Raw genomic sequence first — 18,286 nt, forward strand, 5'->3', positions numbered from 1 at the left:
TTGTTATACAACTCAAGCTGAATTTATTTATAGGCCACAGCTCATAACTGCAAGTTTGTCTTGGAGGGTTTAACACTGTAAAATATATCACATTCTTGGTCTTGATTAATTAATTAAGAAGATCTGTTGTATGAAAAAAAAGGAAAAAATGTTCAACAGAGGAGGCGGAACTCTTTCATATTAAACTGAAAGTGTTGCTGTACTGAATACAGACTTGACCGTACTAGACTTTGGCCCTATAAGTGCAGACCTACGTATTATTACCTTGGGACCTTCAGTAATTTGTAATACTTGCGGAGGTTGTCTTGAATGCGGTGTGAATCTGCCATGTGTATAATTTTTATAGTAAAGATTCCACTGCAAGTTAGAGAGCATATTTCTGCAAACACAGAGGTCTTGTGATGATATTAGTACTGTGCAAATCAGCATCTCTATGATTTGGGGTTGTATTTTTATTTTCTGAAAGGTTTTTGTTTTCTCCACATCACTTTTTGGTGCCTCTTTCCTGGTGGAAATTTTGGAGGCTGCGTTGGTAATTATAAATAAAAGTTTTTAAAAGGATTTTGGGTATAAATCCAAATGGCTCATCTCATCACAGAGCATAGAGACCCGTTCGCAAAAAGAGCAAAACCCAACAGAAGACTGTTGTCAATTAATCAGCATCCAGTTCAAAAATAATGACACTTATAGGGTCTGATGTGGTCTTCTTATTGCTTTGTCTACGGTTATATCAGCAAATTAGAATAAAATAGTGACTTTGCTTATCCTTTGTAAATGTGCTGCATAAAACACAGGCATACTATAGGGGGGCAATTTCTAAATCAAATGAGGTCCCCCGTCAATACTAGGCCCGTGTGAATCGCATGTCGAAAAACAGAAATACAATGTTCGATTAGGAACTGCAAAGCAGCAATGGTCGGGTGCTTTATGATCTTAATTTTGATGTTGCTCAAGTTAGTTTTATTTTCCTTTAGATGTGTATAGGTAGGTGTGTCTTGATAGCTGTTATGTCACCCAAGAAACATTTTATTGCCATATGTAAGTAGGTCAGAAGGTCATTCAGTACGGTCATTTTCCAACCTATCACACGCCATCACCTTTAAGGTTTATCCTGTGATCAGCAGCTGCCTTGACCTCGGCGTGCAGTCAGTTGCTCAGAGCCTTTGTCCATACACACCCTCGGGGTCTGAGTGTAATTGTGATGACCATGTGGAACTGCGGCCCCTCTGAGACAATATAATGACTTGTTCCACTTCAGCGCAGGTCTGTGAAAGGACAGTGTGTCAGTGCTGCTGGTGACCATGTGATGTCTGTAGTTCCCCCGCGCTGTGAAATCTTAAACGTTTTCTTTAAGTGTCCATAGTCATGGCAGACGTGATTTTCACGGCTCCTCTGGTAGGAATGCGATCTTGTGATTGTCATGAGTTCTTATGAACTCAAGTGGACTAATGTTGCTTGTGTGAGCCGCATGAGTGAATGGACAAAATTATCAATCCAAAAAAACAAAATTCAATAAATAAAACAAATCAATACATAAAATACTGTTATTGGGGGAAAAAATCATTCAGTTATCACACTAAATTTTGTGGATGTGTTTGTCTGCAGGTGCTCAACGAAGCAGTGGGAGCCATGATGTATCACACCATCACCCTGACCAGAGAGGACCTGGAAAAGTTCAAAGCCCTACGCATCATCATCCGCATTGGCAGCGGCTACGACAACATCGACATCAAGGCTGCTGGAGAGCTGGGTATGAACTCTCAGAACATAATCAGTATCAAGTCTTATCCAGTAAAGTGTAGTTTTTAGCAGATATAGCGTATGAGTCACGTACGGATAAAACATGTTGTTTCGTGCATGTATTGATTTTTTTTTTCCAAGTGAAGTTTTGTGTATCAGCGTCTGCTTGTTTGATTGTTTGTGTCTTCATGTATTACCTCTTGAGCTGTATTCACAAACATTTTCTCTCAAAGAACTCCTATGTTAGCCTAAAATTTTACAGAAAGAAGGACACAAAGTTTTATCTTAGTGAGGATAGGGTCTTAGTGTGGTCGACCCCATTGCGATGTAAAACCTGGAGGAGCCACATCGGGCTGCTTTAAGATACCTTTAACAAGTATTTAAACCTTTGAGCTCTGAGCAAATTCTTTCAAAATCATGGCAAAGGGCAATGAGCAACTTGATTATAAATGTTTCACAAATTGCAAGAAATTAGTAGATTAAGAAAGTTAATTTAAAAGAGCTAGGGAAAAATATTCAGGGGGAAAAAGCCACAGAAAAGCTTTACTTATAATTACCATAATTACATATTTAAAATTATGTTAGAAAATTATTCAGATTTTGTAAGCACCTTTCCCAGGTCATTTCGGTGGGTTTGTTTTATTTAATTTCTTATACTTTTCACCTTAAGAGCTCTCGTCAGGATTAAGATGCTTTGTGATTTACTTTAATCTTTATCATGATCTAGTCTTCACTGTAAGGATAAATTCTTAAAAAACTGGGAATCTTTGGACGCCAGTCATCAGATTAAGGTGAATCTTGAGGAGATGATTGATCACACCACTGCAGAGACGTGTCAAAAATTGCAGCGATTGACCAAAACGGGCGTCATATTTAGAGGTCAAAACATGATTGCACATTTGATAGTGACTTTGCCTAAAGGGAGACTGCCGTGGACAGCATGTTTACTGTTTCCTTGAGTCTTTACTGTATGGATTCTTAGAGCCGTATCAAAGGCTGAATTAAAGAGTCAGATGAATGGCGGGCATCCCACTGTGAGCCAGAATGTTCAAAGAGGCAGAAAGGGAAAGACACACAGAGAGAGGAGAGTTCAGTCTTCTCTCTGAACAGCCACCCAGGCTTATATCAGCAGGCTGGTGGCTCAAACAGCCCTTACAGTTGACAAAGCTGCCATTTTCCTGCCAATACGAGATACTGTGTCTAACTGCCACCCACTCACCGAAGGCGCTCTGCCTCGCAACGCAGGAGTCAAAAGCTATCGTGCCTGGAGAAGGCGGTGCTGATATGGCGGCTGTTCTCGGGGAGAAGAAAAGGGGCCATTGATTGAGCGGGCTCTGGCTATTTTTTGCTGTCCAGAGACGGCTGTGCTGTTACTCTGAGATACAGAGTGGGATGAGGACATTAGAGGAGAGCGAGGGCAGGCAGAAGTGCTTAAGTGTCGATAATGGAAATCTTTGTGTTGTTGGAGGATAGGTAAGGTAATACCACAAGGTCAGAGGTTTGAATACTCTGAAGGTAACGAAATTATTAACATTCACTGGAGGACATCTTGAGAGAAGTGACTAAAACTTCCTGTATTATGCATGTGCATATTGACTATGGTTGGAAATAATTCAATATATCCTATGTTGACCTCAAGTGGTATTATTTCATGATAAAAAAAATAACCCCAGCACAACACAGTTTATTGCAATGAACACCAATTTGATGATTTCACAAAGGCTGCACAGAACAGTTCGCATTATTCACAATGTTATTTATTATGCATGTTTATTTATTCTATTTACACCCAATATTTTTGCCTAGTTGCAGATAAAAATTTGGCTACCGTAATGTTATTTATATTAATACAATTATATTTCAGTAGTGGCTTTTGAATCTATTAGTGGCCTCAATTTACTCTCATTGCACTTCTCATGATTATGTTTTCCACAGAATAACCAGATGATAGACAAACACTTCTGTCAACAGCACAGTATCTTTAACTGCTCATACTATTATTAAAGGTGCAGCTGGTAACTTAATTAAAAAAAACAGCATGTTTTGTCATATGTGATGAAATGGTCACTCTATTCTGACAGTGGTTTATGTGAAAGATTTGTGAAAAAAAAATCAGGTTCCTCTGGCTCCTCCTAGTGCTACTTATGACATTTACAAGAATGTACTGGACCTTAATGAAAAACCAAGAAGAGCCAAGAGGAGTGTCAGTCACTGCTCACACACACGCTAAGCTAAAGAGGAGGAATTAACTCTCTTTTTTAGTTTCTGTTTACCTGTGTTTGCCAAGTACACTGTTGTTGGCAAAGGAAGGATAGCCAGTTTTTTGTTGCTGGTGGTTGTTTCTCAAACATCAGATTTGCAAAGCTCCTCCTGAAAAGATAGAGAGCTTGATGGATTCTTGCAAATGCCATTACGAGAAGAAGGATTTTTGTCACTGATTATTTGTCTCGTGCTACTGTCAGGATATACCGACAGTTTCAGCAAATATAACAAAAAGTTATTTTTGAACCTTTAAGCAGGAAAAAAATCAGTGCAACTCAAATGGGATGAATTCAAATTATGATATTGATTTCCGGCATGATTTTATGAACTGTTTTATGAACTGTTTTTCCTTTATTTTCTTGTTTCTTGTTTTCCTTCTGTAGGCATCGCTGTGTGTAACATTCCCTCGGCAGCTGTGGAGGAGACGGCAGACTCCACCCTGTGCCACATCCTCAATCTTTACCGGCGGAACACCTGGCTCTACCAGGCTCTCCGGGAGGGCACGCGGGTCCAGAGCGTAGAGCAGATTCGTGAGGTGGCGTCAGGCGCCGCCCGTATTCGTGGTGAAACCCTGGGCCTTATCGGCTTTGGTTAGTATCTTTTAGTTAACTTTTTACCTTTCCTCTTCTGTGTTTTCGCTCCCTTTTTTTGCCCTCCACTCTGTGTTTTCATATCCTCTCGCCGCTCAGTGTGCCTTCTGTTTTCCTGCCCTGATAAGGTTATTTTTTTCCCTCCGCCCGTCCCACAGATTATCTCAAGGTTGTCTGTTTTGCCTCCCTCCGGGCTGGCTTCCTTTTCTCTGCCACACTGTTCTCTCATCCCACCGCTCTAATGCTCACCATTATATCTCCATTATTCTCTCTTCTTCTGTTTTCGACTCTTCTCCTCTGTCACTGCGCTCCCTCGACACCTCGCCCTGCCATAATCAGGCCCCTCATGGTAGACTGTATTCTGTGTGTGCTTGTTATAGTGTGTTTTCTCCTCTCTGCACCTGTTTTAATGCTGATTGTGTGTGTGTGTGTGTGTGTGTGTGTGTGTGTGTGTGTGTGTGTGCATCGTTGTACCCTGTCTCAACACTAGTGGGCTGACAGATGCTTTGTCTTTTCAAAAGCCTTTCCAGAGTGCCACCTTATCTCTGTGTCCACATACACTCCCCACACACACAAACATACAACCTCCTCCCGCCCGACAGGTCCCACTCCTAGACTGACTGTGCCCAAACAGCAGGTCCTGGCAGGGAGAATGCCCCCCCCTCCTCCCCCAGTCTATCTCTTGCTCACCCAATCCTCCCACCTCCAGCCTCCTCTCCCGGTCTTTCTGGCTCAAGCTGTCTCCAAAACAATGTCCATTGTCAGCGGGAGGTTGGGGAGAGCGAAGGCCTCCTGGTGTTTGTTTGTAGGACTCTGCACATCCAGCCAGCTGCACAACTCTTCAGGCTGCAAACACACCAAATAAAAAAACCTCTGGCAATAGAGTCAGGAGTACTTCGAGTACCAACTACGGCAACATTCTAGGCTTTTACACTCATAAAATAAGTGCTGGGCTACTTCAGAATGATTTCACCTATAATAGCATTGATTTGGCAATACTCCTGGTTTAGTTTCGCAGTATCAATTGAGATCATCTCTTAATTTCAGAAATAAGGAATTCCCTGTTCTGCACATTTTAGAATAATAGTATTAAATGATGATACTTTAATTTGGGGAAATTTTATGCTCCCTTGTCAGTTTAAAGGGTGGGTTCACCCCCAAATCTAAAATACATATTTTTCCTGTTACCCGTAGTAGTATTTGGTTGCATGTTGAGCTGTGCTAGCTCATACTAAGAGCTACTAAGAGCTAAGAAAAATAGTGTGCACAGAGGCAAAAACAGAACAAAAGGAAATAAAACGCAGATGTTAAAAATCACAAAAGTGCCAATCATGCATGAAAAGGAAAAACTTTGCTATAAAAATATCTTTTAAGCAGTGATTTAAAATAAATAATGAAACGTAATATAACACAATGCTTTGAAGATGAGTTTTATGATCTGATATGCTACTGTCATGTCGTTACACATAATATATCGCTAATGGAAAATATCTTAAGTAATATCATGTTACTGATTTCAATTCCAACACCAAGCGATAGTTAGGAACTTACCAGACATAATGTTTTCAGGATAAATCCACAGCAACAGCACGAGACCCCAAACAACCCTTTTTTGTTTGCCAGCTGCACACAAAAACGCTGAAAAGCAGCATTCTTTCCTTCACATTGGCCTTGACCAATCACCACCACATCTGCCGCATCACCACCGGGTGGAGCAGAGTCGATTCACAGATCTTTGTGTCGTGGCCTCACGTTTGAGTACAACATGTCATCCTTGTGCTTTGACTGTGGATAAATGAGCAACACAAAGCAAAAGTGTGCCATCGAGAGTCGTGTGTCAGACCCCCTGGTTGTAGTACATTCCTCTTTCTCTAGGGAGAGGGAAATATCCGCATCAGAGGATAATCCACGTAAAAACACTAATACTTTTCTGATAGTTTGTAGTGCTATAAATGTGGGAGTTAGAGATATTTGCAGATATTTCCATCAACTGCTTGACATTATTTCAGATCCCTCATAATCAAATGGATGCTGTTTTCCTCTCAATCTACCACTTTGCACCTATTTTCCAGCAATCACAAAAGCAGCAAATCATTGTAGAAGAAGCAGAGATGCCAATTCCAAAACCCTCCAAGCAGCCTCTGTCACATTGTATTGCAGCCACGAGACGACTGGGTCTGTTTCAACCTAACTGAAAAACTCATTCCCCTGCTGCTGCTGCTGCTACTGAATCTGTATCGTTCTTTCAATCTGCACTTTTAACAAGCAGCTGAATGCGACAAGTTCATGCTTTTGCTCTGGTTGCTGTCAAAACATATTTTGGGAAATATAAGATATCAAATAACTGAGGCAGAAATGCACTGAGGAAAAGTGATTACATTAAAAAAAGACAAATCACTTTGGGAAAGGTTGATTTTTCCACCGATCTAAAAGCTAAAAGTAATCCATTCAGCATTATGAAAAGGAATAGTCTGATTGCTTAAGTGTAAGAAGAGTCTTTTTACTGCTGTCTTGTGTTGGCTGAGATTGAAAGAGAAAACAAAAACAGAATGATTCTCCTCGACTTTGAAGCCTAAGAGCAGGACACAATGCTCCATCACAAAGAGAGGACTTGAAGAGTGTAAAGGACCTTATCGATTCTTTTCACCAGCAACATCATCCAGCTCTCCATCACCCTCCTGCAGCTGCTGCTGCCGAACAACAGAGCCGAGACTCACAGCCTACACAACAAATGGCTGCGAGAGACAGAGGGAGAGGCTTATACGATTCTGATTCAGTTTCTGATTCACCGTCTCACAGGCTCTATTAGAAACCAGTTACCTCACATTGCTGTCTCCCTGCTGAGTTATTTCTCCGTCATGACTTCACCACTTATCACTCATTAATCATTTTTTTCCTAAACAACAGTTTCCTTTTATAATCTCATTTAGTCATTTAAAATGACCTTTTTTACTTCCAAAGGGAGAAAAAAATACTTATAAATGGAAAGCTTTATTGGTTAAATTTTATGTTCACGTCTATTTCATGGTGTCTGTTTTTTTTTTTATACATGTATTTTGCTCTCATGCTTTGCTTTGCTCAAATTTCATATAAAACTGGAATGATGTTAAGTGAATTTAGTACTTCTATTACAATGTGTTCATATCTCTTCTCTGCAATGTGGAAAAATGTGGTTTAAAATTACAGACAGATACACTTCCAGTTAAAATTGTTTTAACAAGTTATTACAAATTTCAAAAAGCAATCACGATTATTACACATGTAATATATTATTTTGCTAAAATTGCATTACATTTGGTGAGGAGAGCATTATGACTTGTTTAGGTCTTGAAACTGAAAGTTTTAGACTCTAGACTTATCGGTCTTTACTTTATTACAAAGAGTTGAGACTTGCTCGTGACTTATTGGTCCCACCTCTGAATTTTAGTACAAAAAATGATGCTGATTCTTTTGTAGTCATTTGGAGTCACTCTATTGGATCAGTGATTCTTAAAGTCAAGGTGCACCAAAGAGTGTATGTTATTATTCTTTAGGCTACTTGTTTTTATCAGCACAGTTTTTTTGCGATGTAATAGTAATGCATCTCTTCTTATGTGCACATAATTTACTTCTGCGTGTGTTCTCAGGTCGTTCGGGCCAGGCAGTGGCGGTGCGGGCCAAGGTTTTCGGCTTCAACGTCATCTTCTACGACCCCTACTTGCAGGACGGCCTGGAGCGCTCGTTGGGCGTCCAGCGCGTCTACACCCTGCAGGACCTGCTCTACCAGAGTGACTGCGTCTCCCTGCACTGCAACCTGAACGAACACAACCACCACCTCATCAACGACTTCACCATCAAACAGGTACATTAGTAAGACTCACGATGCAGACGGAGTCGAACATCCCATTAAACAGCTGTGACCTGACCTGGGCTTAATGCAGTGCTATCTAACAGGTAGACAAGCAGCGCTGCTGGTGTATTATTACTCTGTCAGCCTGGAGGCTGTCCTAAAGAGCATTATAGTGAGTAGAACGAGAGAGCGGGGAGAAAAAGGAGATAGGAAGCGGCAGCAGCCTTACTGCCTGCACATTCCCAGCTCTTTATCTTAAGCTCCACCAAAGCTGGACACAAATTCATTCCTTTGCTCTGTCAAATGCAATTAGCGCCAGCCCACGGCTACAGCAAATATATCGACTAGGCTGCGCAGCGGGGGGCTGAGAGCACTGCGAGGGGAAAGTGCTGTTCTCTGAGTCAATAACTGCACTTCGAGGCGCCGCCTGGGGTGACACCTGCAGGGGCGCCAGGGAACTACACGGGATGAAGAAGCATCCCCCTTCTGTCAATTTCTCCCCATGATGCCAGTCACTGTTTTCTCTTTGTCGTCCCTCTCGTGTGCCCTTCTTTTCTGCGATTTGTGAGTTACACTAACACAAGTGGGTGTCGGGTAAGCGCCTAACCTAGTTAACTCTGTGTCTTTTTTCCAAAGCTTAAGATTCTCAGCTGCCTAAGTGCTGCAATGAAAGAACACTTTCCTCTCTTTCCTCACCCAAAATCTTGGCAGTCGCTCTCGGCTTTTAAAGTGGAAACGTGTGTGTGTTTGTGTGTTTCTGTGTGTGTCAAAACCACCAAGGCCTAATAAAAGACTGCCTGCCAGCGTAAAGGCTTTTCATGCCCCTGGATTTCAGCTTTTGTCAAGATTAAGGGATTACTTTCTTCTGAGCATATTCATTTGATTTTTTTTCTTCCTCCCTCTTACACTTTTTGTTGTGCCTTTTTTTTTATCCCACAAGCAGCAAGGGGTGGTGGCGCTGCCTCATCTTTCAGCTCACCCCTCATCCTTCATTTCATCTCTTGGTTTTGGGATAAAGACTGTTCTCTATCCCACATCTGACAGTATTTCACCCAGGTGCTGTCTGTCTCCTAGATCTCTCAGGTGTCAGGCACAACAAAGGTGCCACAGATATTTTCTCAATTCCTGTCCCGTGTAATATCTTTTAAGACCTCCGATCCAGATTGGTGTGTCGTGTTAGATCAGACAGATTAATTTGACTGCCAGGCTGACACATACACAAAAACACCCACAACTGGTCATTTGTCTGTAAAATAACTGGCTGGATCTCTGTTTATAGGTGTTGATATGTTTGTGTGTTTCGTGCACCGCAGATGCGTCAGGGTGCATTCCTGGTAAACACTGCGCGGGGAGGCCTAGTGGATGAAAAGGCCTTGGCCCAGGCGCTGAAAGAGGGCAGGATACGTGGAGCCGCCTTGGACGTTCATGAGACGGAGCCCTTCACGTAAGTACACACAAAAAAACTGTCTGAAAGGCAGACAGATGAATGCTTCACTTAGAGAGACAGATACAGACAAGGAAATAGATGGGTGTGCAGGGAGGGAGAGAAAGCAACAAATTACACACAGTCAAAGAGACAGAGAACCTTAAACAGCTGAGTAGAAAGACAGTCAGGCGGGCAGGCAGAGACAATGGCAGACATATGACGAGTTAAAGACACCTCTAAAAGGCTCCTTCAGGGGCCTGAAGGTAATGGAATTCAGGAGATGGAGAGCTCCCTTTTTCCTGTCAGAGGAAACTGAATACAGCTAAAGGTACAGGTGGGTGGTTGAGTGTGGAGAAATGCAACAAAGAGTGTATGCTTTCCATCTTTAGGCATCAAAGCCCAATGAAATGCTTTTATTAGGACAGTTTAACAAAGGGAAAATGTTTGTAGGAAATTGTTTATGCTAGCTTTACACCAAATGACTTTTCGGGCAATTTCACGGCCGCAGATAAATGTTCAATGCTGGAATAAAATCATAAGTGTTTAACCTCGGTTGATGCATGCTTCTGTGATCTCGATCATTTGGTGCACAAAATCAGACATGTCTATTATTGTCAGAAGATTCTATAAACATCCTAAATTTAAGGGTTATTTTTATTTTAAAAAATCATTTAGTATTTAATTTGACCTTTAATATTTTCTCTCTTTACTCTTTTATTATAAATCTCTATCCTTTATGCTTTTATATTTTATTGCTTTGTAAAGCACTTTGAATTGCCCTGAATCATGAAATGTGCTATACAAATAAAGATGCCTTGACTTGCCTAAAAAAAGAGAGACCTGGGCGGCTGTGGCTCAGGTAGTTAAGCGGGCCATTCAGGAATCATTGAGGGGTCTCCTGGGAGGTTCAAACAAGTGAACAAGTCTCGGTCTCTTGGGCCTTGAAAAATGATGAGTAACTGGTGGAGCTGTGGAGTGAAAAAGAGTGTGTTTAATTCATTGTGTATCTGATCTACCAAACAGCACTTATTTCAGCAAAAAGTCTTAATTTTCAAAAGATGCACCTCTCAATCCCATGGTCTCCTCCCACTAAAATTTTGTAGCCTGTTGAGGCGACAAAATCCGAAATGTGAAGTTTGTATGCAGATACAGTTAATCTTTATGGATTCTGTTGATGCAGAATCAACAAGAATATTGTCAGCATTTGACATCTTTTATCTTGGGTTTCTAGAGTTTTGTGTTTTTGCAGGCACAAAAGGCAGTTTTGAATCGTCATATTTCTGAAAGGGAGTTTACTGTAATATTTTCCATCAGGAGTGAATTTAGTTGCAAACAGTGACCCTGCAAGATCCCCAGTCTTTGCAAAATATTATAATGTGTGACTAAAATCTTACATTGCCTTTAGATGAGAAAGCATGTCGGATTTTTGTCTTTTTTAAAGTATTTTTTGTAGATTTCTAGTGAATGGTTGGTATTAGTTGAAATGAAAATGAAAAAAAGTGAAAATCATCCCACCATACTTCACAGTGCTTAAACTTTTTCTGAAATTAGAGCTTAAATGAGGAGAGTCATACACTTTATCTTTGTACTTGCCCTTAAACATCACCTTTTCTCCTGTTCATCCTGCTGTCCCGTCACTGTATTGCAGCTTTGAGCTACAGTCTGCATTTCTTTTTCCTCTCCTGCTCTCACCAGAGGGCAAACAGCTTGACACACCTCCCAGTTTTCCACCTTTCTAAGAACCATGTTCCCCATCTCAGGGGGTGACTGGTGTTGATGTGTTGTTCACGCATCAGGAGCAGTTAGGGAGTTTGGAGGCTGCTTGTTTCTGGCCGGCTGCTCAGCTGACTGGCTGCTTGAGAAGACTGAAACTCAGCTCGATGAAGCTGGAACTCATGCTCCGCTGACCCGATATGTCAACAGGGGAGTGTTTCATAACTTTGGCCTTCCATCCCACGCGACACGACACTGATTCAGGGCGCCGCTGAGGCGTTACACACCAGACACAACCAGGTGAAGTGTTACAAGGATAGAGGAAGAGGAGGAGAAGAGGGAGCTGATCTGTTTTTCAGTGCCACATGAGAGGACAGAGATGAGGGAAAGAAAGTTTTGGAAAAGATTGTGGCATGTGTGAAGTGTCAGCGCGGACAGACTTTCCTTCTTCATTTGATGAATGTGGAGACAAACTTTAAGTCATTCTGCAAAGTGAAGGTCAAACATCCAAATGAAGTAACAATAAGCAAAACACATTTAATGGAAGGGGACAATTTATGACGCCTGAGGAAATGTGCATTTATTCTATCCATCATAAATCACAAAGCCAAACAGCACAGCTTTCCTTGTCTTTAATCCAGTCTCCTTTGGTAAATACTTTCTAATCATTTGTCCTTTTCTCCATTTTTCTTCCCCTCTGCATGTTTTTTAGTTTTGCTCAGGGCCCACTGAAAGATGCTCCGAACCTGATCTGCACGCCACACACAGCCTGGTACAGTGAGCAGGCCTCTCTGGAGATGAGGGAGGCAGCAGCCACTGAGATCCGAAGAGCCATCACTGGTACGTGGTCATTTAAACAAATTTAAAGTCTGTTATCGATTCAGCTCATTCTAACACAGGATATATGCAAGAACCCAGAGATTAAGAGACCCTTTCCATAAATGTTAGAACATCATTACACAGTCACATCAGCTACACACATTAACTTACACTTACTATACATTGATTGTGATGTGACGCAACTTAATAGTTTTAGTTTGTGTTTGACCACTGTATTTCTTTAAAGTCCAATTATTGTTTGACACTAAAATATCATAGTATAGTATTATTACAGTATAATATGGTCAATAAAAAGTCATTGTATTGGATGCCATAGAATGTAATAAAAGTCATAGTATAATATGACAATAAAAAGTCATAGTAAATTATGTAAAAAAAATATATCTGTCAATCAATCAACAAACTGTAACACAGTGTAACAAGTGCTTGAAAGAATATCTTAAAATGTCCCAGTATAGGATGCCATGAAATGTCTTTAAAAAGAAGGCATAGTATAATATGAAGAAAAGTAGTGGTATAAAATCTTGTGAAAACAAAAAAAAAAAACCTGTTATAGTATAGTATGATAAAAAAAACAGTCCTAATAAAGTACACCATAAACTATTATTAAAAATTTGTCATAGTATAGTATGACACAAGAAAATATCATTGTGTAGTATTTAAAGAATGTCATGATATAGTATGATTTAAAAATAAAAGTCATGAAATAGCATGACAAAAATGTCATAGTCGTAGTTCATGGTATAGTATTCCATAGTTTTCCATCATTGGCAACCCTGAAATATATGTTAAAATGCAGAACAATACACTTAACAGTAGACACAATCACACAGTGGAGGGCAGCTGCTTTCTCCGGAGCTGTACCCACTGATCAAACACGTCGTCCCTCTGCAGCTCCGGTCGCACCCGGGGATAAATGTCCCTGTGTGAGCGGCGGTGGCTGTGCTGCATTGTGTAGCGCTGTGACCACATGCTGTGGTCGAGCCAAAAAGTCACTGTTATGTCATATAACACCCCAAAAATACTATAATAGACAATATCATTTCATAATAATATGACATTTCAGCTGTGCGCATTAAACCCTGTCCTATCTCATAATTAGGCCCACAACCCCGACCCCGATCCCACCCCATACACACACACACATACACAAACACATAAAGACGTACACATACACCTCAATAGACTATGTGACCTGTTGCACGTCTTTCTTTCCCAGATGTCACATTTCCACTTCAGTGGGCCCTGGGCAGCCTTTATTAAATCTGGACCTCTTAATAGATGTCATCATTAGTTCCCTGACACAGAACAGAGCAGAGTGGAGCCCAGGGGCTGGCCTCCCAGATCACATCCAGATTGTTAAATGATCTTAATTTGCATTTGTGTATCCCAGCATGATATGTTTGTCGGTCTGAACTCATTAACACTTTGCCGTGGTCTGGTCACTCAGCCTCTTTAAGACATTTTGGCCTGTTAGAGTGTGTGATGTATGTCAGTGTTCTTCACTTCTTCTGACTGTGTGTGTGTGTGTGTGTGTGTGTGTGTTTGACTCATATGACAGGCCGAATCCCTGACAGCCTAAGAAACTGCGTCAACAAGGAGTTCTTCGTCACAACAGCACCATGGGCAGTTATGGATCAACCAGGCGTTCACCCTGAGCTCAACGGCGCCGCCTACAGGTAAGGACTGAATGTGCAGATGGCTAGCAAACGCCCCACATCCCATTTCATAACAAAAGCTGCCCTGCATTTTTAGGATTGTGTTTTAATGACAGTAAAAATTATTATTATTTAAAGTATTCTGTACCCATGTGGGTATTTTTTTTCTTGCTATGTTAATAAGGAAATCCTAACAAATGCCATGCCATTATTCCCCTTTTCTCCTATATTCGCTGTTTTAAAATAGTGATGTGTCATCGAATAACTCACTCCTTTGATGTAGATCCTAGTGCCACTGTCCTCTGTAGTTTTAGCGAGGTATTTTTTTTGCCCACCTGTGGGCTCTTCCTGATCTCAGCATGTCCGCCTCCATGTGCTTCTTTCACGCAGCCAAGTGAACCAAACTCTTCCAGCCGTAACAACCGGTGTCCCCCAAGACAAAATTATTGCCTAGATCAGGAGCAGGTAAATACGACCAATCCGGGCCAGCAGCCTCATGTCTGAAGGTCCAGGATAAGACGCTCCCACCTGAGCTCACGTGATGTGTGTCCCCTCTATAATCCCTCCAGTACTCACCTGTTTGAGTGAACACAGAGTAGAGATGGATGGCAGCGAATGTTGGTTTTGAGTGTCCCAGTAAGCATGACAAAAAGCCATTCACAAATAGTGTCATGGATGGAGTCATGCTTCGTGATTTCCTTCTTGTGGGTTTTTTGGGCAAGTTCTGTTGAATTTAATATCCCTGCACTGTATTGTGTTTTTCACCTCCTCTGATTGAATGGTGTTATTGTAAGGAACCCCTGAGGGGTCAACGTGGGATTTTGTTTTCTGAGCTACTTTTGCAACCCCTTGCAATAAAAGTTTTGCATTCTTTCTTTATTCATAGAAATAGTTTGTGTGTTCGGTCTTATTATAGTGCGCTGTCAGTTTAGTTTAAAGGGAATCCAAAATGTTTTGTGAGGTAACACAAAATTAGTTAAAAACAAAACAAAAAAATCCCACAATGACCCTTTGGGGGCTCTTTTTCCTTAGGATTTTCCTCGATGTCTTTTTGCCAGAGAATTGCAGTATAATGGCTCTTTCCCACCACATATTTCCAGGAACTAAATCAGGAATCTGTAGTCATTTATGATGAGAAAACCACCAACAATTTATGACTTTCTGATCCTTTATTTGATTAAACAGCTAATCTTTTCAGCCTCAGTTCTTTTTATCTGGTTTGTTCTCAGCCTTGTTATGTTGCAGAGTGGCTGCAGGTCCTTAGTACATTTAAAGTAATACAGTATATCTACCGGAGAAATTTCCACATTATAGTATGCTATTTATTGACATAGAAAATGCCATACTGTATTATGCCTTAAAAATATAGTATGGTATGAAAAAGTCACTGTGATATCAAAATTAATTATAAAAAAATGTGAAAGTATACAATGTTGAGGACTTGTCTGGTGTAGTATTTCAAAAGAATGTTGTATTATAGTATGACAAAAATGTCATAATGTAGTTTATCAAAAATAATGTAGAACACTATGTTGGAAAAAAAAGTCATAGCATAGTACCTCAATAAAAAGTTGTCAGCAAAATGTCATTGAAAAGTGTCGAAAAAAAGTCACAAAAACATCATAGTATATATCTGCTGAAAAAAAAATGTCACCAATACGTCATAGCACTGTACGTCGAAAAAAAAATGTCACTAAAATGTAGCAGTATATTCAGTCGACATCAACGCCACCAAAACTTCATTGTGTGGTATGACAACTAAAATTTCACCAACATGTGATGGTATACTATGTCGTCAAAAATCCAACGATAATGTCATAGTATATCGTCAAAAATCTTACCAAAATTTCCTCCACCAAAACGTCATAGTATAGTATGGCTTTAAAAAATGTCACCAATACATCATAGTATAGATTTTAGTCAAAAATCTCACCAAAACGTCAAAGTATAGCATGTCGTCAAAAATTCTCACCAAAACATCATAGTTTAGTATGTCGTTAAAAATATCACCCAAACGTCATAGTATAGCATGTCGTTTAAAATGCCACCAAAGTATTTTCTGTCGTCAGTGGTTCAAGTACATATGGAAAAGACTTGTTGAATGAGTATTAGTTGATAGTAACAGGCCAGGAAGATCGTTCGCGTAGTTTATCCAGCTAAATTTTCTGCATCACATCTATGATCCATTGGCTGATACATCCTTCCATTTACATAGACTTGAGCTATGTCAGAAGATTAATGTTCAAGAACGAAAACATGTTAGGATGGTATGACAAAGAATGTCAGAGTATGACAAAAATATCATAGTATAGTATGTCGAAAAAAAGTCACCAAAATGTCATAATACAGCATGCCAAAAAAAAATTGTCACCAAAACGTTATTGTATAGTATGTTGTCAACAATCTTACCAAAACATCGTAGTATGGTATGTCTTCAAAAATCTCTGAAAAATTACATAGTATTGTTTATCATAAAAACTCCCACCAAAACATCATAGTCTGTTATGTCTTTAAGAATCTCCAAAAAACACCTTAGTATAGCATGTCGTCAAAAATCTCACTGAAACCTCATAGTATACCATGTCGTCGAAAAATCACCAAAACATCATAATGTAGCATGTCAGCAAAAAATGTGGCCAAATTGTCATAGTACAGCATGTCGTCAAAAATTTCACTAAAATGTCAAAGTATTGTATCGTATATCATCAAAAATCTCACCAAAATGTCAACATACAGCATGTCGTCAAAAATCTAAAAAAAACCTCATAGTATTGTATGTGGTCAAAAATGTCATGTCAACTCGTTATGGTATACCACAAATATCTCGTCAAAGCCTCGGTTTGTAACATGTCGTCAAAAATCTTGCCAAAGTATCATAGCATAGTATGTCATCAAAAACGTTGCCAAAATGTCATAGTACAGTTTGTTGTCAAAAATCATGCCACAGTGTCATAATATAGTATGTCATACGTCATAGTATAGCGTGTGGTCCAGAATCGAGCCAAACTGTCATAGTACAGCATTTAGTCCAAAATCGTGCCACAAAAATCATACCGTGACATTAGGTCCAAAATTGCCCCAAAAGTCATACTTTAGCAGATGGTCGCTATTCGCATCAATGAGTCAGACTATGCATGTGGTCCAAAATCACGCTGAGTCATATTATAGCATGTGGCCATTCTTTCGAAATGTTATACTATGTTGTTTCTCAACATGCTATACTGTGTGGTTTTAAGGCCTTTGCAAAAACCTCATTTTATCCACTTTTTTACATACTATACGATACAATTTTCATTTGTTTTTTTGGATATGCAATACTATGATGTTTTGGCATGTTTTTAAGACATGTCGTGTTTTCACATTTTTGAACAATGCTGCTGCATTTTTGTTCTATTTTTTTTGATGTGCAATATTTGTCCGTTTTTGCAACTTTCTTTGCTATGGCGAGTCTCGGCACGCTATTTTATTCTGTTTTGAGGTGTTTTAAGCTGTTTTTGGGACATGCCATATTTCGACATTTTTCCATACTATAGCCTTGCCTTTTTGGTCATTTTTTCAACATGCTATTTCATGGTGTTTTCGTCCGTTTTTGCAACTTTCTTCGCTATGGCGAGTCTCGGCACGCTATTTAATGCTGTTTTGAGGTGTTTTAAGCTGTTTTTGGGACATGTCATATTTTGACATTTTTCCATACTATAGCCTTGCCTTTTCGCTCATTTTTTCAACATGCTATTTCATGGTGTTTTCGTCCGTTTTTGCAACTTTCTTTTCTATGGTGAGTCTCGGCACGTTATTTTATGCTGTTTTCAGATATTTTCAGCTGTTTTTGGGACATGTCATATTTTGACATTTTTCCATACTATAGCCTTGCCTTTTCGGTCATCTTTTCAACATGCTATTTCATGGTGTTTTTGTCCGTTTTTGCAACTTATTTTGCTATGGCGAGTCTCGGCACGCTATTTTATGCTGTTTTGAGGTGTTTTAAGCTGTTTTTGGGACATGTCATATTTTGACATTTTCCATACTATAGCCTTGCCTTTTCGCTCATTTTTTCAACATGCTATTTCATGGTGTTTTTGTCCGTTTTTGCAACTTTCTTTGCTATGGCGAGTCTCGGCACGCTATTTAATGCTGTTTTGAGGTGTTTTCAGCTGTTTTTGGGACATGTCATATTTTGACATTTTTCCATACTATAGCCTTGCCTTTTCGGTCATTTTTTCAACATGCT

The 18,286-nt window shown here is 40.0% G+C and overlaps 1 protein-coding gene across 5 annotated transcripts in view; it reads left to right on the forward strand.

Annotated features, from left to right (window-relative positions):
• The window catches only part of ctbp2l (C-terminal binding protein 2, like), a 139,873-nt gene that overhangs the window by 101,975 nt on the left and 19,612 nt on the right, over positions 1-18,286 (forward strand). For all 5 annotated transcript variants that reach the window (XM_088069658.1, XM_088069659.1, XM_088069657.1 and 2 more), the window contains 6 exons: positions 1,606-1,750; positions 4,386-4,592; positions 8,219-8,433; positions 9,735-9,865; positions 12,273-12,400; positions 13,962-14,079. In XM_088069658.1, the coding sequence (XP_087925784.1) occupies positions 1,606-1,750; positions 4,386-4,592; positions 8,219-8,433; positions 9,735-9,865; positions 12,273-12,400; positions 13,962-14,079 (944 nt within the window). The remainder of the gene's footprint in view (positions 1-1,605; positions 1,751-4,385; positions 4,593-8,218; positions 8,434-9,734; positions 9,866-12,272; positions 12,401-13,961; positions 14,080-18,286) is intronic.

Source organism: Plectropomus leopardus, chromosome 19, assembly GCF_026936395.1.
Source record: "Plectropomus leopardus strain MGB_pleo_1.0 chromosome 19, ASM2693639v1, whole genome shotgun sequence".
NCBI classification, from domain to species: domain Eukaryota; kingdom Metazoa; phylum Chordata; class Actinopteri; order Perciformes; family Serranidae; genus Plectropomus; species Plectropomus leopardus.